Source organism: Carcharhinus amblyrhynchos, chromosome 7 (genome assembly GCF_965287045.1).
Source record: "Carcharhinus amblyrhynchos chromosome 7, sCarAmb.v2.hapA, whole genome shotgun sequence".
Lineage (NCBI taxonomy): Eukaryota > Metazoa > Chordata > Chondrichthyes > Carcharhiniformes > Carcharhinidae > Carcharhinus > Carcharhinus amblyrhynchos.
Window position 1 is genome coordinate 56,410,160 of NC_137330.1, and position 25,573 is coordinate 56,435,732.

Sequence of the window (25,573 nt, forward strand, 5' to 3'; positions counted from 1 at the left end):
TTGTTACTTTACTGATTCTCTCCATCAGACTACTAACATTTAAACTTGCTATTTTGTGTTTGGTCAACTTTTCATCTTTCCTTTGGCCTTTCTTCTGGAGTCATACTTGTCCAGTGGATGGTAGACTATATTCACTCCTCACAAGGTTCTGGCAGGGACTCTTATCACTTGCAGGATACATCCTGGTATGGGTGTCATTTCCAGTTAAAATAACGATCATTTGATCTTGATGGGTGGTTTTCCAGATAGTTGCCCTTCCCGCTTATCCAGACTTGGGAATGGCACCAATATATGCTGACTTGTCTTCACCAGTGACTATTCTAACCCAATCACTTAACTCTCCTGCTTCCCTCCGCAGCCTATTTGCATCCTCCTCATAGCTTACTTTTCCACAAAGTTTTGTTCAATCAGCAATTGGATACATTACACTCATGGACAGATGGAATTTAATCCTGACAAATGCGAGGTGATGCATTTTGGAAGGAATAATGCAGGGAGGAGTTACATGATAAAAGGTAGACCGATTAAGAGTACAGAAATACACAGAGGGACCTGGGAGTGCAGGTGCACAAGTCTCTGAAGGTGTCAACACAGGTAGAGAAAGTTGTGAAGAAAGCTTACGGAATGCTAGCCTTTATAGGAAGGGGTATAGAGTATAAGAGCTGCCGTCTAATGCTTCAGTTGTACAGAATGTTGGTTAGACTGCATTTGGAGTACTGCGTCCAGTTCTGGTCACCTTACTACCAGAAGGACGTGGAGACCCTGGAGAGGGTGCAGAGGAGGTTTACCAGGATGTTGCCTGGCATGGAAGGACTGAGTTACGAGGAAAGGTTGGAGAAACTGGGGCTCTTCTCCTTAGAAAGATGGAGATTAAGGGGGGATCTGATAGAGGTGTATAAAATAATGAAGGGAATAGATAGAGTCAACAGTGGTAGGCTTTTCCCTAGATTGGGGACAATTACAAGAGGTCACAATCTAAGGGTGAGGGAGGAGAAGTATAATTTGGATACTAGAGGAAGGTTTTTCACGCAGAGGGTCGTGGGGGTATGGAACGCGCTACCAAGTAAGGTGGTGGAGGCAGGCATGTTGGACTTGTTTAAGGTTTACTTAGACACATGAGCGAAACAGGGATGGAGGGTCATAGTAGACGGTATTAAAAAGGGTCAGAGCCTCGGGACGACACTGGAAATGTAGCATTACATGTTAATGTTTTGTCTCTTTTAATCCACAGGTGTCAGTCCACCTTGTTGTCAAACGAGGGGCACGCACACGGTGGGTCGTGCGTGGGCTGCTCTTGGAGGTTTCGAGAGTGGCCTAGTACTTCGTGTCGTTGTGTGCGCTTAATCCTGGACCAGCAGATGGGCACCACAACAGCTCAGTGACTATCACTGCTAGCTGTGCAGATACATGGATTTGGGCCTGTGTCTGTGGGAGTTTGCGCATTCTCCCTGTGGTTGCATGGGTTTCCTCCGAGTGCTCCAGTTTCCTCCCACGCCTCAAAGATGTGCTCTTAGGCTGATTGGTGTACAATTGTCAAAGACGCATCAGCAAACGAAGAGCAAGGTCAGCCCAAAGCAAATGCAAGATACCTAAAAACCATGAGAACAACGTCGCCAACAACCTGCCAGCCTCACTGTCCTCTTCTCACTGCACTAGAACCTTGCTTGCTAATATAGGACTCATCAGCCATCTTCACATACACACAGCCCAATGTCTGGATGACAAATGAAGACGGAACTCTTCAATACTAAAGGATGAAAGATGACAAACACCTCAAAATCAATTTGAAAGTGGGTAAGGGAGAAATATATCCAAGTGCAGGCATTAGAAACAGCAAGCTCAACAGTATTGTCCTGCCAACAACTGAAGGAGAAACAGAGTAAAAACAGAAGAAGAAAATCAGATAGGTGGATAAAATTGAAATGGAGACGTAAAAAAGACAGAAGAAGAAAGGTGATGCCAACAGCCCCACTAAGTTTATGGTGACAATGAACAAACAAAAAGCTCTTACAATCATTTTAACTGTTTGCTAGTTTCCTCTTATTCAATTCATTTTCCCCTCTTATCAATAAATCTTTGCTGATTTTTAAAATCCTTCCAATTATCAGGCTTGCTATTCTTTTTGACAACTTTGTAATTTTCTTTTTATCTATTACTATCCTTAACATCTCGAGTTAGCCTTGATACAACACTTTCGCAATGAAGTTTTCATTCCTCAAAGGAATGTATATGCTGGGGAGTACTGAACTACATCTTTAAATGATTACCATTGCTTATTTACATTTTTTTCAATCTGACGTCCTAATCTACCTCAGTCAACTTGCTCCTCCCACCTCCATGATTTGCCTTGCTTAAATAGCAGGCCTTAAGTGCAATTACCAATTAGATACAGTACAATATTGAATTCATTTTCACAGAAATGTTTACATAACTAATTTACTTTACTATGTTAATGCTGTAAGATTAATCCCTTAACTTCTTAGTGAATTGTTTAGTTTGTGTGCGTGTGTGTCACCTATAGGGATAACATTAAAGACATATGCTTGTATCTTCTCCGACAGACTGAAATATAGCTGGATAGATTGTTCCTCAAGGCTATACTGGAAGTTACAGTAGCTTCTGCTCTCACTTAATTTGACATTGCCAATGTGATTCCGATCCAATAAGGCTCCATTCCTGCTTCAGTGCATTCAAATAAAGAACTGCACAGGAATCTGCAGCTTATCCAGATGACCATCTGCTGTCTGAAACCAGTGTGAGCAAATTCGGAATGCCTGTTAACCCCTTTTGTAGTCAGACTACACAAGACATTTCAAGTACAAGCCCACCCTCACCCTAAACAGAGTGTCTTCCACATCTTCAAAAACAAAAGGCACTGCACAATGATGTTGTTTCGATTCTAGCGTCTAATCCAGTAAAGTCACGAAAACAGATTATAAACCAGCCTAAGCATAAATAGATGACAGAGTTGTATCTACACCACATACACTATCCCTCAGTGCAAAACCCACATTACTTGTAGTAACCATTATTATTATTATTGGTGACTATAGTTATCTAAAATGCAGTGCTTCAGCCTGAAATATTTAGCAATGGAAAAAAACATATCAATGCTCATGTGGTGCCATTAGCTTCTAAGACATTAATTATAAATACAACTGTCAAAAGAATCACTTTAAAACATACCCAAGAAAGTGCATGTAAAGGAGACCCGCAAGATGGACTATTTTGCCTTGTGATACCTAGATGGACATCGGTTGGTGAGATCATGGGATTTTGAACTTGGTTTATTACGTGACCCCTTGCTGTGGCTGCATCTGAAAAATTCAGCAAAAAAAACTTTAAAGCTCCACATCAAACCTCATGGTGCATTTCAACAATATAATTTATTAATTTGAATGAGAAGAACTATGATTACTTAAAGAAAAGATGGCACACTCTTTACCTTTCTCTTCAAGTCCTATTGCTCCATTAAAAGCTGCAATTTCAGGTCGATTACTATGTTCCTGTGTCTTTTTACATTTTTCTGGAAATAAACAAAAAGCATACATTCTTTAGTGTCCTAAGATAGCAATTAGCATATTTTTACCATAATTTGAGTCTGATTACACTATACCTAATCACTACCCACTCTTGTAAACAACTTTCCAAAAATAGAAAAAGCAATAGCCTGGCTAAGACACAACGCAAAGGCAAATTACTGCAGGTGCTGGAATCTAAAACTAAATTTAAAAAAATGATAGAAAACCTCAGCAGGTCTGACGGCATCTGTGGGGAGAGAATAGTGTTAGGATGACTCTTCGTCAGAGCTCCAATGAAGGGTCATGCAGACTCGAAACACTGGCCCAATTCTCTCGCCACTGTCAGACCTGCTGTGATTTTCAAGCATTTTCCACTTTTGTGGAAGGTACAATGAGGCCTCTAGCATGTTTTACACTGATGATAATTTGCTGCACATGTCCTATTCACACCTTCTCAGTAGGAAAGTTTTCTCTGCATAAAATCAATTATCCAAAAACAATATTCTCACCATGGGACCATTTTTGGACTGAAATGTGTATTTTCTGTTCAATAGGCCAATTTGAAATTTGGTTACTTCAATTCAGATTTTTAAAGTCAGACACCATTTGATGTTCAGGTTTAGCAAGTTTTATTTTTTTTCCCCCTCTGTCAGTAGTAAGATCTGTAATGACAGGGACAAGAATGTTTGCATGCCAAAATTACAGGAAATTGACAGCTCTTGATTTGGCACCCCTGGGTCCGAGCTCTCGAGGGGCCCAAGCTCTTTTGGGGGGGGGGGGGGGGGTGAAGGGGAGGGCGGGGGTGGCCAGAAAAACAGGCTATTTGGCCAAAGTAACCAAACAGATGTGTAGACCATCCTGACTGGCAGACTACTTAGCCATCGATTGCTGCAACTTCTCTCGCACCTCATGCCTGGATTTGAAGTTGAAGAGTTGCTGATGGTCAAATGTGCTGTTTCTTGTGGCTGGACATTAGAATTCATGAGCTGCCTGTGCCTAAAGGAGTGGAGCTTCATGCAATACCTGCATTTTAATACAACTTCCCTGCTTGATTTAAGTCTATGATTTTCTGCACTACACCCTCACAACCTCCCCCACACCACCAGACCTCTGCCTTTCACATCCGCAAAAAAAAACCATTCCCTTCCTCCTGACCTCATATGTAATCCTTGTCGATTCAACAATGATGCTGGTGTCTCTGGCCTTGGCACCACTTCTCTTGCCCTCTTCTCTAAACCCTGAAGGAGGACTTCAGCATTTAAAGAGATCAGGAGGAGGAGGGGGGGGCCTGGGTCACAGACAGACGCTATGACTGCAAATTTACACCTGCATCTGCTATGCACATAACTAGTGATGCAGGCACAAAATCTCATGTGATCCAGAAAACAAGAATCTCACCAGTGACATAAGAAGGTTCCTGCCCATCTCCATATATTCTAATGCAATTTAACATTATTAGTGGGTTTCCGCACCATATTACACCCGCACCCCCTCCGTCCCCCGCCAATTTTGCCTTTGGAAAGCTCCATGGTGGGGAAACTGGGTGGTGAAGTTCTGCTTGTATGTGGGAAGGGGACCGGGGGACTTTTTTTTTAAAATCAGAGATATAAATGGTGCCAAAATCGTGCGACTCCCAGATGCTGGGTTTCTCTGGCCCTGCCCCTCAGTGTGACGGCGTGGGTATGCTTAAAGAAATGGTGGGAAAAGCCAGCAGTGAAGCTGTTGAACTACACACACTTCTTACATCAGAGTCAAAACTTTAAAATCTCTTCTGTGTTTGAAGTCATCCCACAACCTGGTCCCTTGACATCGGCTCTGTGGTTCAGGGCCCTTAACTTTTCTTTAGAATCTCTTCTCCGAGACTTCCCTTAACTCCTCCATGCATTGTCAAAGGACTGGGGGAGGCCTTCTGCCCATCAGAATGATAAAGTGCTATGTCTTTTGCTAGTAGAAAATCAAAGATGCCTTTATTGCATCTGGACAGACATATGCTCTCATGCCAAATATCACTGGCTCCATTTAGTGCCAACTGATAATATAATCTGGCCAGAATGGGAATGATTGATCAGGGAATGGTCCAATTACAGCTGGAGACTAGCAATTCCATAAGCAAATCAGTTTGCTTTTGTGCATGTAACTTTAATGCTGTTGTTGGACTGGGGTGGACAAGATGAGAAGTCACAAGACACCAAGTTATAGTCCAACAAGTTTATTTGAAATCACAAGCTTTTGGAGCGCTGCTCCTTCATCAGGTGAAGCAACGCTCTGAAAACTTGTGATTTTAAATAAACTTATTGGACAATAACCTGATGTCATACGACCTCATTTTTATTATGTAGCTCTCCTTCACTTATTGCATTTTACTGGAATAATAATTCTGCTGCAGACTGCTTCTTTGCTGAAGGGCTGAAAGACTCCCAGAAAATGCAGTGCCTCAAACCTGCAGAGTCAATATTCCATTTGAATACTAACATAATTCCACCCCTGGGAGTTTGGATGTGCTATCAGCCTGTGCAACTGGCAGACAGGTCTCTCCCACTGCTGTTTCCTCATCAGCACACCACACAACAAGAAGTTTCAACTTCCAATTTAAGTACAAGTTAAAGTTTAATCTAAGTGATACAAGTTATGAAAGTGGAATCTTGGAGAAGTGTTGCTGTTTTCATAATGCAATGTAATTATTAATAGTGTGCAGCAAAATGTCACAAGAAATAAAATGATTTTATACTTAAGATCACTGTTACTATAATTTATACTCAAATAAGGGAGAAAATCTCCAGAAAATATTTATATTTTTAAGAGATACGGTATCTTCATGAAAGGGGTTCTAAGGTTGTTAAAGTTTGGGAACTATTGATTTAATTCCCAAGTGACATATTTTCAATTCCAATTCAAAAACTGTAATTAAGTATAGATAACACTTGATTATGGTTTGAGTTTTAACTGCTAACAATCTTTCTGGCACTGAAAGTTAACAAACAAATACGAAGTTCTTTTCTTTCAAATGTTAATTACTGTTGGGAGATTTTAACAAGTAGAAAAACAGAATTTTTAGAAAAACTTCTTTTCCATCTCTTTATCCCACCTTTCTTTCTGTCTCTTATTTTTGCACTCTGTGTATGATTTGGTACCGAATTGACTATTTGAACTTGCATTTCTTGCTTCAGGTTGCACGCCACATTAAAAATTCTTCAATCCAATTGCTTAAGGAGACAGAGTTGCTCTCCCATAGATCCTGTATACCTTATAGAGATAGCCTTTAATCACCCTAAGTTTCTGCACAAAACCCCATTAAAAAGTTTGTAGAAAAGTGCAAGTTTATTGAATGGCAGTAAGTGTTTGCTTCTTGCTTACTGCAAAAATCCAGGTTAGCATGTTTCAGATGCTGGTATAGATATTATCTCTCCCTGTCAGAGAAAAAACTGGCATTAGCAGGTTACCTCTTTGCTACATGCTGTGGCAACAATGTGCCTTCAAGAAATGTATTTATGTCATGTTTCTTGTGAAGGAGATGTTAAGATTCAACTCTGTTTAAATGGTGCCAATTTGTCACCCACCGCAGTCCACAGGCTGAGCATACAGAAGAATAATTAATTGCTCCTAGTTAGAGTGTTTTTTATAATCTGAGTTAATGCAGTTTTGTTTATTTTGGGTTACTCCCTGGGGTTTCATAGTAGTGTTTGATTAGGTTGATTGATAAGAGCAAGTCATGTGCTAATGGGAGGAGCTAGGCTTACAGCAAGAGGCGGGGGGGTGGGAGGAGAAGAAGGGGGAGGATCCTCCCATTAGCATGGCAGACTGGGAAAAATCGTGTTTAGGCCGATTTATGGCATTCAGGCATGCGTTCCCGACACGTGCACATCTCCAAGGGCCAGAAGCTGACGGGAAAAGCATGCAAGTCAATTAAATCTGATTTTCATGTTGTTTTAATGTGATTAGCAAGCCCAGGACTGAAGTCTCTGGGTCCACTAGTATCTTCCATCCCACCAGGGTTCAGACTAGCTCTCCACTTTCAGAGAAGTAGCAGGAGACCCCACTGGAGTGAAGGGGGGGGTGCAATCGGGGCATCACAGAAGGTTGGGCAGTGGGGAGGTGGTGCCCCCTGAGCATGGGCATCCTGGCAGTGCCCAAGGGGCACCTTGGCACTGCCCACTGGGCATGTGGCAGTGCGAAGGGGGCAAGGTCTAGGAGCAATTAGTGGGGGTGCTGAGTCCCACTGCCACTCTGCATGGGGATCAATCAGGACTGGAGAAAGGCTAGCAATCAGGGTGGGCTAGGGGGTATCTTTACTGCTGGGGCATTGGTGGGGGGGGGGGGGGAGGGGGGTGTGTTGGATAATCAGGGTGGTCCAGGGTGGGCGGGGGAGGCAGAGCAGAGGGAAGGTCAGGGCTAGCACGGAAATGCTTGTGAGGACTGCGATCAGGCCATGGAGGAGGTTATCAGGGCAGCACTGCAGGGTCCCGAGTTAGCCAGCAAACTGCAGGCTGACAGTCCAGGGCCAGTGTGAATGTGCAGTGGCCCAGAACTGTCAGCCCCCGGCATGATAGGCACTACCCCCCGACCTTTTAATGATATTCCTGATTGTAACCTCTGTATTGCACAGAATGTGGAAGATCCACGTGTGAACTCCCGCTGAAGAAACAATTATGATTTACATCAGTTTTCCCACAAATTCAGCACTTAGAACCTTTTTGGGAGAATTGCCCACTGGGTATCTCTTTACACAGGTCTGCAAAAGGCATTTTCTCCTTCTCTTTGGAGTTCTTCTGTTTGAAGACAAGTCTCAAGTATCAGAAGGGGTCTCTCTGTATCTCTGTCCAGAGATAGTGTTAAAAGGCTTGAGGACTGGCAACTTGAGTAAGCCAGTGTGTTTTGCTGATTCTGAAGGAGTTTACGTTTGAGGAATATTGCTTAAATTGGAACTAATAGAGATAGCTAACAGTTAAGAATTATACCTTGTCATGTTTAAGTATTTTAATTGGTAAAAGTTGTGCTAATTCTTTTGTCAAACTATATTGTTAAATAAAAGGTTATTTGAATAAAAACTTCCTAGTATGCCAATAGAATCCCACCGGAGTGAAACAACTTATGCTCGCACAAATGTCAAAATCTAAAACAGTTGGGGTCTTGTCTAACTTCATAATATAGCTTGGAGTTTCTAATCTGGTTCCTAGCAGTGTTTTGTCTCACTTCTTTCTCCATTAAGTGTTGCAGAATTTTAAAGGAGCTTGTCCTTTAAATTGGAATTACAACAATTGTCACACCAATGACGAGGAGCGTAGATAAGAACCAATATTTAAGATTTCATAGATAGGACAGATGCATTACTACAAATAAAAGAATGAATCTGCTTGTCGATTTTTCCATTAGCCTTCCCAAGATCAAAAGGTTGCAGTACAATCTAGTTGTCTGCACACTTTCTAAAAGATTACAACATCAGATGGATGCAGTATTACCATGAACCTATTAACCACCCTTGCTCTGAGGTTACAATCAATCAAATGGATGCAGCACTATTGTGAGGTTTCATGTCACCATCTGTAACAGGACAGACAGAAGGATGGCTATACCACAATATTGTTCATGCAGCTGCACCACACTAATGCAATGTTGCTCATTATTCCTCAACTCGACCAGCAAAGAATTTGACAGAAATTGCTGCCATCATAATTAGACCGAAGGCTGCAAACCTCACTGACAATTAAAACATACTCTTTAGGAATTGAACACACAGCTAAATTAGACAAGTAGCCATTACACCAGTTTTTATTTTTAATACTGTTTTTGTAGTGTTCTCAAATAAAAGGTAACGATTTATTCTAAGAATCAATGTTTTGGTGTAGTACCATAAATGTTACTAACCTATGCCATATGAAAAGTTGTAACTTTTAGATTACATTGTAACTAAATATTGGGTTTTTGAACAACATCACTCATTATTTGACAAAAGCTATAGTACTATGAACTAAGCTACATAAAAAGCCGGTTCAAAAATATTCTGGGTGAACTTTATAGCACATGGTTTATTTTCAGTGTTGGCAGGAAGTGCGTGCCAGAAAGTGAAAGGCTTCAGAAAATAAGTTAAGATAAAAAGAAACCAGTGACACTGCAAGCAGATGAGCGACAACCCAAGGGTAATGCTTAGAATCTCCTGGAAGGTGCAGCTCTGTTTACTCCTCAACTCTATACTCAATGACTCCATCTTTCAATTATCACCACTCTACTACCCCCATCCTACCAAACAATAGACCCACAACACTTCCAGGTCTCCACCAGTCCAGCTATGTAATCAAAAATAATTTGGGAGAGTCATCTTCCAATTTATCTCCTTCCAGGGAAGTATCTAACTTTTGCTTTGCAACTTCACCTGATGGCATGACTAAGACTGGGAGCTTGCATGGAGTATGACTGACCCCTGGGTATGTGATCATGTCAAATCAAGTCTAAACATTAATATAATTTGTAAGAGAAACATCTTATTCTTTTTCTGAATAGTCATTTGCTAGTAAAGAACATAATTTTAACTGAGAAAAAAGGACAAATTTTGAACCTTGTATCATCAGGACAGACACAAGAATGCCAAATTTCAAAGGGAACAATTAATTGTAATAGGAATTAGAAAAGGATATAGACTGGTTTGCAAGTCAACTCTGATTTGTTGAGCAGAGAATGCACCAGGGTCTATTGTTCCTGTGTTTCTGCACAATTCATAAAAGATGCAATTCACAGAAATGTTAATTTTGCCTACACAGGCCAGACCCCTGAGTAAGAAAATAAGTATCTTCTCTCAAGTGCGAGTGAGCCACATTCAGTGCATGACTGATCATCTTAAACTGGATAGGGTAATTTTGTTTTTAAGCACACTCAAGTTTGGCTAGCAAGTGCTGCCCAATTGCAGAATCATGTCTCATGTCAAACATTATATTCTGAGTTTTGCAAGCATGCACTAATGTGTTCAGTCAGTGCTCTTGACTATTGTGAGCAGCTGAAGGAGATACGCTGTTAAAATGATCTGCCAGTTGTTGGGATGTACAAGTTTTGCACCTGCTATCCCACTAAAAAGGAAATTCGTATACCACATTACTCATTTGTATGACAGGCACAAAATCATTTTGTCTTGAGCAGCATCCTGTTATTGGAAAGTTTCACTCATGTTGCTACTGCTAATGGCAATGTGAAATAACTCGCTTCACCTAGTTTATTTTTTTTTCAGATAACTTACACTTCCAGGATTTTTGAGATAAACAGGATGCTTTTCAAATGTGAAAGTGACTGCCTATTGTGATACACAGATGCTTTAAGCAATGATCCAATTGAGGTAGGTATCATGAGTTCAAGACGAGAACATGTCTCTTTTTTCAACAATAAATCATTAAATGCTATAGCATTTAAACCTGTATCCTTAACCACTCTTAGTCCATATATCCTTTAACTTGCCTGTTTTTCACGCAACCATTTAATAATTTCAAGAGAATTCAGAAATTTAACCAAAGTTCGGAGGCAGGAAATAGTTTTTAAATCTGTGCATGAACATATGATTTTTTATCACACCTTTAATTCATTTAGTGAGCCAGGACTATCTTCCAATCTCTCTGACCACTGCAGGCCTGACCAGCTCTCTTCCCACTCACCTCCTCCCTCACTGAAGCCAGGCCAGTGAGGCTGGTGGTCAAACTGGATATCCTCAAAACTAGGAAGCTGTAGAGTCAAGCTTGGTGTAAAATAGGCATCTGACTTGATGAGCAAGAGATTGATTTGTTCTTGGGAATGCAGGTTAAAATTATCCCCCATGTATACAGGTAAGCTGCCAGGTTTCTCCACAATAAGACAATGATGGGATGGCGAGTGACTCTCAGAATGTTGTATTCTGCTCAATCAACAATTAATACAAGCTGCTAACAATTGACTGTTCTAAAAAAAAATCTACTTTGCAAAGCTTGAATCACTTTAGGGGTTAAAGTTTATTTATTGGTCACAAGTAAAGCTTATATTAATACTACAATGAAGTTACTTTAAAATTCCCCTAGTTGCCACATTCCAGCACCTGTTAGGGTCAGTGCACCTAATCAGCATGTCTTTTAGACTGTGGGCAGGAACCAGAGCATCTGGACACAGACACAGGGAGAATGTGCAAACCTCACACAAACAGTGACCCAAGCCAGGAATTGAACCCAGATCCCTGACGCTCTTAGGCAGCAGCGCTAACTGCTGTGCTATTGAGAGTTTATTCTTCACTTGCCAGTATTGGTATAATTGAATTTATCTGTTTTATACGAATATCCTGTGCTTTGTGGGTAGGTTTTTATTGAAACATTGTTAATTGTCATTAACCGCATTCTTTAGGGGGCCAATAGTTGTATGATGCGTACTGTGAACACTAGCCAATTAATTCTCTAATCTACATTGCCGTTGCTCTCTTCATATCAGTTGTAATGACAGGTGTAGTAACGTTAGCTGTGTCTTTCATATATTGCCAAAGGCTCAGATCCCAAGTGGATATTATGCAAATGTGAACTACCCATGTACAAGAAGCAACGGTGTTTAACTGTATGTGGTCGAATTTACAATATTAAATATTCCAAAGTAATTTGCTCCAAATCATCATTGTATCTTATCAAAACTATCACAAGAAATAAAGCAATATCTTATGAAAGTTTGCTCAATTATTTTTGTTCTTACCCTCTTGTGCCACTTCCCAAAGATCAAATGCAATTCGGAAGGCCTGAGCAACTGTTAAGGTCACAGCTTGTGCCTACGGTAGAGAAAAGCTAGTAATCATTACTTAAGCAACAACAGCAGTTCAAACTTATTATTTACCTTAATAATTCTGATACCAAAATATCAATATTTCAAACTCTTAAAAAACTAAATAATAAGCTAATATGTACCATACAATGTGTGTACCATACAATGTTTTTAGGCTACAAGAGCTGATATAAATTCAACTATCTTGGCAGCCTTCCAATCGTTGGTACTGTGGTCAACTTGGTCTTAAGCATCACCAGGTGTGATACAGGCGTCACTTTCCAGCATGGCAGTCCCTGATGCATTTGCTGCAGAGGAAGACAGTGGGCTGCGAAGGTGCACAATTTTGGGCTCTCTTCTTGGCTAGCTGGGCTTTTGTTTCTCTTCAGCTCTTCTGATTAGCTTCCAAAGAGTTAGCCTCCCAAGGTCATGTTGTGAGTGGCAGTTTTCCTCTTGTCAGCTTCAATGCGTATTGTCTTCATATCTTATTTGAGGTGTCCATGTGTAGCAGGGTATGGACACCAATGGCCAGTTCACTGTAGACAAGATTTTCAGGTATGTATCGATCACCAACCAGAGTCTAGCCAACGCCGACATTGCTGGTCTCGCAATGAGTGCATGTTGATCTCCTCTTTCTGATCTCTCAATAACAACAATACAGAGCAACATTGAGAAACAGTGTGGTCAAACAATGTTCTGCACCACATACTCTGGCATATTCTTCTCTTTGCTGCTGCCATATACCTTCAGGTCATCTACTTGCATACCAGAACTGACAGAAATTTGTTCAGCCTTGCTTACTGATGAACCAAGACAAAGCTGTATCAAGTCCTGATCCGAGAGCTGCTCCACACTGAAGATTTCACAGTAACGTTCCGTAGCTAGAAACACCTGAAGCAGCAAATGGACAGACTCTGTCATACCTGCAAAGAGTTTAGTTTGACCAGCAGCATCAGAAAGACAAGTGACGGGCATAACGAACCCATTGCCTAAATTGGCAATGGTTGGAGTTGAAGCATTCAACATATTTATTGCCTTAGAGTGAAAGAATATAGGCAAGTATTAAAAACAGGAACAGCAACAACATTAGACAATATATAAAATTAGAAATCACTGTTTCTGCCGAGTCTTCTAAAGGTCTTTTAAAAAGTATGTGGATCTGCATCATAAGTGAAGATATCTGTAAGGCTACAGACCAGGGGCTGGGAAGTGGGATAATAATGAGCAACAAGTTTATTTTCTCTTTTGCCTGGAGTAGACACAATGCACTTCATGGCTCTTGCAGCACTGTAATTTTTCAATGGTTTTAAATATGATCCAGGATCTTGCCATATCACCGTCTGTCAGCATTGGCAATTGGCAACTTCACATATCTAGACTGAGTGACAGCATATGGAACCTGACTGAGAACACAAGACTGCTTCCTTGGCACACAACTCTACAGTGGTAACCTGGACAATATGTGCTTGGCAAGAGAAAAGGCTGAACAGTTTCTACCTTTGTTGTCTCAGACGTATCCTTAGCAGGGGAAGGGTCACCAAGTCAGAGATCTGGACACTAATTCTATCGAATTAGAAGACTTTTTTTATTCATGCATGGGACATGGGCATCGCAGGCTGGCCAGTATTTATTGTAAAAAGTCTGACAACACCAGGTTTTAGTCCAATCGATTTATTTGATAATAGACTCAAGCTTTTGGGGTTAGCCCCTTCGTCAGGTGAATGGAGTGTTCTGGCCTCAGACAGAGCATATAAAGCACAGACAGTTTAGCGATTACTGATTAGAATTGGAATCCTTACACCTAACCTGCTGTTCAAGACCTGAAGTGGCTGACAATGTGAGTGGAAGGAGCACTGATCACAGGTTACAGAGATGTGTATTGTCTCCAGACAGTACACTAAGTGAGGTTTTGCAAACCCAGGCAAGTCATGGGGGTTACAGATAGTGCGACATGAACAGTCGCTGAACAGAGACTGATAGCCAAGTTCCGCACACGAGGACGGTCTCAACAGGGATCTTGGGTTCATGTCGCACTATCTGTAACCCCCGTGACTTGCCTGGGTTTGTAAAACCTCACTTACTGTACTGTCTGGAGACAATACACATCTCTGTAACCTGTGATCAGTGCTCCTTCCACTCACATTGTCAGCCACTTCAGGTCTTGAACAGCAGGTTAGGTGTAAGGATTCGCATTCTAATCAGTAATTTCTAAACTGTCTGTGCTTTATATGCTCTGTCTGAGGCCAGAACTCGCCATTCACCTGACGAAGGGGCTAACCCCAAAAGCTTGAGTCTATTATCAAATAAATCGATTGGACTAAAACCTGGTGTTGTCAGACTTTTTACTGTGTTTACGCCAGTCCAACGCCGGCATACCCACATCAGTATTTATTGCCCATGAGTAATTGAGAGTGAATCACATTGCTGAGGTTTTGGAGTCACATGTAGGCCAGACTGGGTAAGGACGGCAGAGTTCCTCCCCTAAAGGACATTAGTGAACCAGATGTACTCAATAAGTGTCACTGGCTAACAAATTGGTCTGTTCCAGTGATAACTAAAAGTAAACTTTTAGCAGATATTGTAATTATACTGGTAAGATTGTCAGTCCTTTAAGAAATGCAAGCAGCCGAGATGGCATAAAAAAGGTACCACAAATGAGAAAAAGTCATAAAAGGGTCAAGAACCTTTAGTCAGTCTAATGCAAATTCTTGTTCTTTTTTTCATATGCATTCTTCTCTAGGAATAAGACAGGGGATTATTGCTGGGATATGGAGGTGGCTTCATACCTATTGGAGTAGTCAGTCAATCATATGATGCTGAAAGCATGAAAATCAGATCCATAACATTGGCCAGACTTGAAGACAAGTCAGCAATGTAAGGATGCAAATTACATAGCAGAAAAAGGCACAATAGGAATCTACTCCACCCTAATCATCATTCTGAATATGGGGGAGCAATTATTCAAGTCTCACATGAGACTCGATGAATTTACACCAACGTCTGAAAATAGTTAAACAGTGACTTTAATCTGCAACTGAATTTGTCCCAGATTCTCTCTCAAAGTCAACGTCTCCAATCCTATAATCCCATTAGTCAGACTTAGCAGAATATTAGCATCTCTCATTTCAACTCCTGACGGTTTATCACACAGTGCCATTTATATCAATCATTAGACATGGGATACATCTAGAAATGGGAAAAAGACAACGTTTGATGGAAAGAAAATTATCAGATATGAACAAACAAATATTACAAAATGTGCTTTGCAACAACTGCTAAATGCAGTAAAACAAATCTGATATCAATTCAATTCTCTGCTCAAATTATTCTAAGTTGACAGCTTCGCAATACACCCAACTGTCACTGTCTTGTCACGTTATTCAACAAAGAGATCACTTTCTATTAGTTTAAACTAAGATTTACTTCACGTCATTAGTGTGAAAAAAAGCAAACAATAACCCTGTTGCTGATCACATCAAAATAATATTTCAGAATATTATTTTTGAAACTTACAATTTTTTTCTTCGGACAAAGAAATGCGTGGCATTCCAAAGTCTCATTTAGTGAGCTCTGAGCAATATATGCAAAGACCTTGTCCTGAGTCTTGTCTGCAGTGCAGTATGATATTCTGATGGAAGAAAACAGCGGTAAGCACAGACATTACTCAGATTGATCTGAACATGTTTTAACACAAACATATCTTTCATCATTGTCGAAAGTTGGCAGATTCTTCTGCACAAAATAATACAGAATCCAATTTAAAGAACTCTTAAATGGAGCTATCAATGCAAGATTTTGTTGTGTCACATTTCAGTGATAAAAGCCAGGTAAAATTGATCAGAAAATTTGTGACCAAAACAAAAAGATCTGACCCCACTATTTTTCCCTCCACGGATGTCCAGTAACAGATATTTGCAATGATAATGCTATTCTTTAGAAGAGTATTTCTTACCATTTTATTCACAATTTGGCAGGAAGGCAGATATAGAGCAGAATTTTACTGGCACGGCTGCCCCAGGATGGGCGAGACATGGAAAATGGCATTTTTCATTGGTCTCGGACAGGATTATATGAACCTCAGGCGGACATGCCTGTAAAATCCCGCCTACAGTGAGATATATCTCCACAATAATTGAGTTGTAATGCTGAAAAACAGATCATTCCTTTCCCAATGGATCATGCTAACTTCCTCTTACGCTGCTGAAGTCTAACTAGCTATCATAGGCTCCCATGTAAACTGGCTTATCACTCTCATCAACAGTACTGAGAAATGGTCTTCATCATTCCTACGCTTCGATTTTCAGACTTTGTTCTTTACATTAGCATCTTGTTTGGTCACTTGAATGTTTCACAATTTTCTATGACAGTTTACCAATCACATCCAATTCCCTGCAAGAAGCATTTTTCAAATCAATGACATTTTTAATGAATCATTCAATATGAAACAGAACGGCTTTGCTTCCACCTAATTGGAAGTACGTGGCCAGAATTTCCCAGCCAATTCCTGGCACTTGTGCAGCTAACAACTGTTTCTTGCCACTTAACAGCCTAGGCCAGAATTGGGACCTGGTCTTGCTGAAAGCAGACATGGATTGCTTCAGTAACTGAGGAACTGGAAACAGAATTGAACACAATAATCAATCAGGGGACATCCATCATCTGATGCTGTGTTATCAGTAAGGCAGTGAGAGTCAATTCTCCTAAGTGTAAGATGCTCAGAATTCTTAGGAGAGTGTCTGAGACTACTGGACCTATTAGGTTATCCTAAGGCAGATCTGAGTTTATAAGTCTCCTATAACTGGGTTTCTTATGTACGTTTTGTTTATCTTCAAGAACAGCTCCATTCCAGAAGCAAAAACTTTCCAGTTTCACAAAAATCAAAGCATCCGTGAAACAATACATTTCACCATAGTCCACCCTTCCAATACTGGAGGCTAAACTTTAAACTGACCCAAGGATCACCTTTAGTGATTAATTTGCATCCATGCTTCCAATGCAAGCAGCTTGCCAACTTCACTGTGTGCTAATTTGCCCAGTTTCTGCATATCTCTGCACGAAGGCCAAGTCAATGGAAGGCTAAACACTATTTAAGCCAGCCTGCATTTCTTGGTACCAGCCTCTTAAGGGGAGGAACTGATATTGCTTGTGGAAGAGTGAGAGCAAGATCAAGAGTGAATTATGGTATTACAGAGAAAGGGCATATGCCAAGGTTTTAAGCACCAAGGGAATCACTGACCTCACATGAATGGTCAAGATCATTAAGCATATCTTCAAATGCCATAACCCACCACTGTACTCAGCCTGTAACAATGCATCCGGCACTCAACCATCAAAAATCCTGATCAATTATCATTGAACCCCTACAGTGCCAAAGAAGCCTTTAGAACCATCAGATCTGCATCGATTCTCTAACTGAGTATCTTACTCAGGCCTTCTCCCCTGTCCTAATGCCCATAACCCCACACATTTCTCACGGCTAATCCACTTAACTTGCACATTTCTGGACTGAGAGAGGAAACCAGAGCATCCAGAGGAAACCCACACAGACACGAGAAGAACACGCAAACTTGCTTGGTCACAAGTTCAGCTTGCATCGCAGAAATCTGAGTTTTCAGTGCAACACCTCGAGTGTTCCAGCCTTCCTAGGCTGGAATTGAACCCAGGTCCCTGGAGCTGTGAAGCAGCAATGCTAGCCACTGAGCCACTTCATGACTCATGCCCAATATCCATAGCTTCATCTCACCCTCGGACTGTCACTCAATCAGATACCATCACTATGTAATTTGAAAGGATAATTGAGACAGGATCTGGATGTATTGAGACAATGAGTAAGAACACCATATAGCCATGGCAAGGGACAATGATAATGCAGAGGGCGAGATCATACAGCTACAGAGAAATCAGATTTAGCACTTTGATGGGTGATTCTTCCGAGAGAGCTGAAATGTTTACACAATGAAATGCTTAGTGAATTGGCAAGGCTGCTGGAAAGCAGGAATGCAATGTGAAGCAGCTTGAAGGAGCTCAGTACCAAGTTGTCACAGGATTTGTGTAGAGCTCAGAGTATTTCCTTTTTAGCAGGGAAGTGGTGGCAAACTCCACTAACACAGTTGAGGACCCAACTGTGATGCAGCATCTGGTGTCTGTTTTCACTGAAGCACAAGCAGAAGACACTCGAGGTGCTGCAAACGAAAACTCAGATTTCTGCAATGCAAGGTGAGCTTGCGACCAAGTAACCATCATTACCACAGATATTAGTGTTCAAAGGCTTCTAGGTTGTCATAGTAGCAACCTGTTCTCCAACAATATAACCAAGATAGACAAGGCGTCACCCTGGGGAAATGATAGTGGTTCAACAAAACATGAACCTGATGTCCTCTCTTAGGATGAGCATTCTTGCTCCCATTACTGCCACTGTGCCATGGCCCTTGCTGTTGCCTGTCAGCCACCCAAGATTGCTATGCCTCAGTCAAGAACCTGCAGACTGAAGCCATGCATTCAAGTACAAGAGCTATTCAGACCTGTTCTGCAAGACCATCTGCTGCCTCCTCCACTGAAGATGAGGAGCCTTCCACCAGCCATGCTGTAGTCACTGAGGTAGCAGGGTGTAGGAGCACTAAGATATAAAAAAGGGACATGGGAGACAAGCACTAAGTGGATGCACAAGGGTGATTAGTTGTCATTTGTATGCAAATCAGTATGGTTTAATTTATGAAATTGGTTTGGAATATTATTTTGTAGTGGCATTACTTTTGCATTGTGGTAAGCGCTTGCTTTGATAGCCAGTTACTACGTGGTGGTAAAGAGCAGGGATATTGTAGTTGTGTTGACTAGCAATGCAGTCAAACGAGGAAATAACTCACCCAGAAAGGATCAGTGTTGAATGCCTCTTCCCTTCCTCTTCCTCCTCCAGTTGATTGCCATATGCCTGGTGGCAAGGGTTGTGCCCTCATGGTGAGTTCGTGCAGCAGACCACCACAAATCTTGACAAATGCTCAGAGTAATTCTCAGCCCATCCAGGCAGCAGTTGTGTTGTTGCAGTACCCAATGATCTGCTCTATTGTAGTTAAAATGGAAGCATCGCTTTTGTTGTAAACATGGATTACACATCAGTGATAAAATATGTCGTCAAAGGAGAGGTTTCTGTTGCCCAGGAGCCATTCTGGTTCATCTTGGTAGCCAAATACAGGTAGCACAGTGAACTGTAGCAGAATGAAGGCATCAAGACTGCTGCCAGGATATTAGGCACTGACCTGCATGATATTCTGCATGTGCTCACATGCCAACTGGACATCGAGGGAGTGGAATCTCTTTCAGCTGCTGTACATTTCAGAATCAGTAAGCACTGTCCTCAAAGCAATGTGCCTACAATCACCGGCACCTGCGAGTTTGAGAAGTCTGCAAAGTGCACAAAGCTAAGCGGTTACTCCGTTTCCTTCTCTTGGCAAGGGAAAATGAAATGCAATCGATTCTCTGGATCCTCAGTGACCTCCTTTAGGCAACAGTAGATCGCAAACTGGGACATGTAACAGATATCAACTGTTCCTGCCTGGCAAAGGCCTAGCGCATAAAAAGTTCAACATCACAGTTACCTTCACAATCACTGGCAGTGCCAGCTTCATCCATTAGCATTGCTCTCTCAACACCCAAGATGGATATGGTCTCCTGCTGAGATACCTTCTCCCTTCCACCCGATTGTTCTGCTTTTGGTCTCAGTTTACTCCCTCAGTCATGTTGTAGCCAAAGCGGAATATACACTGCAACACCCATGTCTGGGAGTAAGTGGTTTGTACAAAAGCTTTCAAATCAGGATTAAGCCCTTCAGCATGTAACACACTCTGTGTAGACTTTGCCAATTATAAAGAACTCTGGAAACGAAAAGCTTCTGTAATCACAACTGCCAGTATAAATCAATGAAAAAGCAAGAAACCTGGAGGGTGTTTGGTGATTCATTTAAATAGCACTGCTGGGTGTTCCCTTCTGTTGCTGAATGCATGTTAAAGAGATAACGTCAGCTAGTGTTTGAGCTCCAGAATGGCAGTGCTGGCATCAAACCACCAATGCATACTGATTGGCATCACAATCTGCACATCCTACCAGTGGATGATCCCTTCCCAATGTCGTCATTAAAATGGCATCTAGCATGCCTTGAATCCAAAATGCATACATGCTAAGGATGTGGTTTTAGAGCCAAAACAACATCTGCAGTACTGGAAAACTGGTACTAAGGAGCCAAACTGTGCCTCTAGTAAATTTTGCCTGGTGAAAATGCTCAAATTAATGGTCAGCATCACATGTGGATTTATTAGCTTTGGCACAGTATTCTATTTGAAAGAGATAGATTGAAATGGTATAATTGAATTTTTCACCTTCTACAAAGCTTCAACTTGTGGATCACGCCTCTGACAATCTTAATACATCAATTTACATCCACCATCACCAGCGACATGTAGTTGACTGCTTTGTAGTTCAACTGCTTACATTACCTTTGTAATGTTAACAAGTACCTTCATCAAGCTGTATCTTTTAATTGTAGGTGTATATTTTCAAAGTCCTGTGTATATGTTTACTTCTTATTCTCTTCTCCTGATTTCTCTGCCCCATAAAATTGTGTCTACTTGTCACATCATAACTATCTACACTTACTTAAGTCAGTGCTTCCAGCTAGGATTTACATTTTCAATATTTTTGGTACCTGAGGCACATTTTCGCAAAGTGCCTCATTTCTCATGGTTTCATCTGGAATCTTCTCTGCTTTCTAAAAATTTTTGTACACCTAAATGAATTAAAACATCAAAAGTATGTGTATACTTGCCCATAGCACTATTTGACTTCATATTTCTGCCACTTTTTCCCCTCGTTACAAATGAGCACATCAACATTAAACAAAAAATGCTGGAAAGTCTATGTTCAAAACAGGTTTGAACTGATCAAGAAACACGTCTGTTATTTGGCTATTTTACGTGGCTCTGAACAACTTCAAAATCAGCAGTTTGGATACATTCTGAATTGTTCTGAAAAAGTTATTTAAATTGTTAGGCAAGTTTGTTTAGAGTGTCATATTTTCCAATTTTATTCTATTTCTGCCGTGGTTAAAATAAAGATTTGGAACCATTGACACCACCCCGACTCCCTTCTTCCCACCATTGTGAATTAGTCACTACCACCACTCACTGTATTGGCTGCAGTCTTGTTCTGGCCACCAACGCTCCCTTCATCGGTCCTTATCCAATCTGTAAGGTGCTCCTCCAGTTCTAGCAGCCACAACTCACCCACCCCATTCCTACCCTTAAAAAGGTGCCTTTTAGTAGGAGCAGCCATTCACCATGTTAGTGATGTTGATGCATACAGCCAACAAATAACATGATAGCACGTTAGCCAGCACCAATTTAACATGCTGCCTGCCACGCACAACAAACCAGTGTCAATTAACCATGGACCCCCAACGCCACTTTGGGAATTGGTCAATTTCTCCCCATCTTTTCTTCTGGAGCATATTGATTTACATCAATTATACAGTTGGAAAATGTTTAATTTAGGTAGCTAAACAGAAATGTAATTGACAGCATTTAAATTGCTATTTTAATAGATTGGCATGCTGATTTTTAATCCACAGTTTATCCTCCTAACACAGACATTGATCACTTTAACACCCAGAAAGAAATATAGAGTAACACCCACAAAGTAAAGAGTTAGCTTGCATTATGCCCATAATTCTCTTTCTTTTTCTTAAATCATTATCATGCTTTTCACATTTTAAAATGAGACTAATCACAAGACAATGATAGCATTATCAGCAGTAGCTAGTTGTTTGATGCAATTCACATTTGTATAACTGTTATATTTGACCCCAGATTACTGATAGCTATTCAAGTAACTTGCATTATTGGGTTCATCCTCAAAAGCAAGTCTTTTTTCATCTTTAAAATGCATCACAAGTATTCATGTTCAATTTTCTAGACATCTTAACATTCAAATTCAAAACAATTACACACTATCACAAAACACAGAACTGTTTAAATCTCGAAAGAGAAACTGAAATGCAGCCAATGCTGGAAACACTCAAAGCCAGGCATGGTGTCTGTGCAGAGAAGTGAGAAGTAAACATTTAAAAGCTCTTTATCCAAGTGAACATAAGAATAAACAGAGTGGGAAGAATGAGTGAACATACGCACCAAAAAGACTGCAATAAAAGACTGGAGATTGTTAACTAACAGGAGTGATTCTAGTGCACCACACAGCAAGACATGATGAGAAGGATTTAAGAAATAAAAGACATCTATGAGACGCAGAAAGTGTGTGAATAGTTCAGGTAGGTTTCTTAAGTTGGCAACTAACGAGAGACATGATAACCTGGCAAAATGGAGCAGATGCCAGTAGCTCAGGAAACTAGTGGCAGGAAAAGATAAATGCAAATTAGAGGCCAGATTTTTGTGGACCTTTGGCAAGTAAGACTCAAATGCTGAAATCATGTCCCCATTACAGACATCTCCAATATTTCATGCATGGGACACAAGGCAGGGCATGACTCAGTCAGGCAGCAATCTCAGCACACTCATTTGAAATTAGTGTTGAGTTCAAACAGACCCCACTATGGCTGATCCAAGGGCGTTAGCCCATGGGCGGGATTTCACAGCCTCATTTGTCCCGAAACTGTAAAATCCAACTGAGACCAATGGACTTTCCTCCTGTCCGCCACTCACCGCTCAGATTCCTGTGGTGGACAGGGCAGTAAAATTCCAGCCAGTGTGTAAATCAGAAATTTACAACTTAGATATGAACACTCTTGGAAGGCTGATAAGATCTGTTTAAGTGTCATAACCTGATTTTTTTTTAATTTCCCATTCTTTGAACTTGGTGAGAGTTAAAAATAAATTCTGGTGGACTACTTGGATGTACAAGCCATCTAGTGCAGGTTAGAAAAATAAAACATTACCACCTGGTTTGCGCAGTTTGCAACGGCTATTATGTCATTATTGAATGCTTGTCTGAGTTTCAAAAGGTCTCAGCAATGTTCACAATTTGATTGACAGTTTAAAGAGGCTCTAAAAGGATTAACCATCTTTGATCTGTGTCCGAAAAGAAGCTTGTTTTTATGAGAGATTCACCTTGAGGTAGTCAATAGTTCTGAATGTGTATCATGAATTGGAGCTTATTTGCTGTCAAAGATGACAGCCATATTAGATAAAAGTTTGCTTTTGATCTCTACATGGCTCCTGATCATGGTGGTTACTAAGCGAGTGGCTATGAAGCTGGCAATAGGGATATGAGAGGGTATGGGGGTTAGGTGGGTGCATGGCATGAGGAGCACAAGTTGTGTGGATGTGTTATTGTGACAAGTGGAGGACATGAGTTGACATGGGGGTGTGGAGGGGGCATTAGCTGATATGGAAGGTATGAGGAAAAAGGGATAGAGTTCTAACATCTTCCAAACAACTGGGCTGATGTCCCAGAAAACCAAAGCTGGCATTCAAACCAGCCTTGCACTCAGTCACCCCCATGGCAACCTAGAATCTACTTCTGGGGTTGATGGGCCCAACTCTGTCCTCCCTATAGCTCCCCAGAGCCAAAATTGGATCTAATTGGGTCATTTAAACTGAGGATGATCTGCAGGGTCATGAAATTTCCTGATTCTAGCTGTCCACCTTGGTAGCAAAAATCCGGCCCTGGTGGTGCAGATAAGCCAATAGGAAAACCCCATTCCAAGAAGCAACTTGTTCATTTCCCCTGTCTATAAACAATTCAAGGTCAATAAATAATAGAAACAATCAGTTCATCAAAACATCTTAACACAAAGCAATGACAACCTTTAGAATCAGGTAAAATGTAAGGTAGAAAAACAACAAGTAAACTGTATAAAAGACTAATGATGCAGCATGACCTGCGAGAGTAAACTCAATACCTGTAGATAGAGACATTTTCTACGAGTTCATTGGTCATTGTGTCTTCTAACATTATCCCACGAGGTGAAACAGTTAGGGTAACTTTGAGGAATTTCTTTCCACTTGCTTTGGCCTAAAAACAATCAAGTTAAAAATGGCAATTATTTTAATATTACAGTGGTAGGCTACTGTGAGGTTAAGAAACTAGGCAGTTCAATTAACATGCGCCATACTATACATATCCCATGTTAAAATTCTGCATATTATTTGAAAGTCGGACGATGCAAACAGTGTGAGAAACTGTTGCCAGAGATTTAGTCATGTGTATTGCAGTAGAATGTGACACCACGGGGTGGTTAAAAGCTTGGCCAAAGGAGGTAGGTTTTAAGGAAAAGAGGGAGAGAGGTAGACAGGTAAAGAGGCTTAGGGAAACAATTCAGAACCAAGGACTTGGGGAAACAGAAGAGCGGCTACCAATGCTGCAGCAATTAGACTGGGATTGAGGAAGAATTGGAAAATCGGAGGTCAGCAAATATTTGAGCTAAAATTAAAATTACAGCACAAGAACAGGCCCTTCGGTCCTCCAAGATTTTTTCAAATTAATTTAGCATGGCCAATCAAACTAACCTGCATATCTTTGGAATTGGGGGGGGGGGGGGGGGGGGGGAGAGGAGGACTGGAACACCTGGAGAAAAACCAGGCAGACATGGGAAGAACATGCAAACTCCACACAGACAGGGACCCAAGCTGGAATCGAACCCAAGTCTCTGGTGCAGTGAGGCAGCAGGGCTAACCACTGTGCCACCGTGCTGCCTCGCCGCCCCCAGTTGTTGGGCCGGAGGAGGTTATGAACAGAGGGAAGGGCGAGGTCATGGAAGGGACCTGGGAACAAAGGGAAATCTGACTGCACTTAACACTCAACGACCAAATTTCCAAATATGGTGAGAGATGGACCAAAATCTTACGTTATTCATTAGCTAACATCGTGTGGTTGCCAAGTACAGCTTTATATGCTGATAATAACAATGGCTTACAATGGGAATTACATAAATGCAAGTAAAACACACCTCTTCCAAACAGAATTCACACATACATCACACTGAATCATTGTTGGTTTATTCCGAAACTCACAATTAACCTTTCAGATCGATGGTACTAGCTTGTTTCCAAACGGCACATTAACTGGTTTAAAGCATGTGGATTTTTTGAGAAGGCAATTACGTACTATGGCCAAATCCATTAACACTACACGTATTGCTCTCTGATGCCTGATTCTTACTCATGGACCTAAAATGAGTGCTAGGTAGCTACCTGAACACACATGGCATCACATTGTACCCATCTGATTATCCCTTATGTCCCGCAAAGATTCTCTTATAGCTAATCAGCATCCAGTCAGTTTCACTTCTCTTTATTCCACACCCC

At 41.1% G+C, this 25,573-nt stretch overlaps 1 protein-coding gene across 4 annotated transcripts in view; it reads right to left on the reverse strand.

Moving 5' to 3' along the window:
- Window positions 1-25,573, reverse strand: part of LOC145344964 (low density lipoprotein receptor adapter protein 1-B) — a 109,116-nt gene that overhangs the window by 17,318 nt on the left and 66,225 nt on the right. For all 4 annotated transcript variants that reach the window (XR_013887011.1, XM_080192362.1, XM_080192363.1 and 1 more), the window contains exons 3-7: window positions 24,169-24,281; window positions 15,780-15,894; window positions 12,201-12,273; window positions 3,446-3,526; window positions 3,187-3,317 (exon numbers count right to left, since the gene is read on the reverse strand). Coding sequence is in view for 3 of the 4 variants with exons in the window: in XM_080192362.1 (XP_080048488.1) it covers window positions 3,187-3,317; window positions 3,446-3,526; window positions 12,201-12,273; window positions 15,780-15,894; window positions 24,169-24,281 (513 nt within the window). In the remaining variant the exon portion in view is untranslated. The remainder of the gene's footprint in view (window positions 1-3,186; window positions 3,318-3,445; window positions 3,527-12,200; window positions 12,274-15,779; window positions 15,895-24,168; window positions 24,282-25,573) is intronic.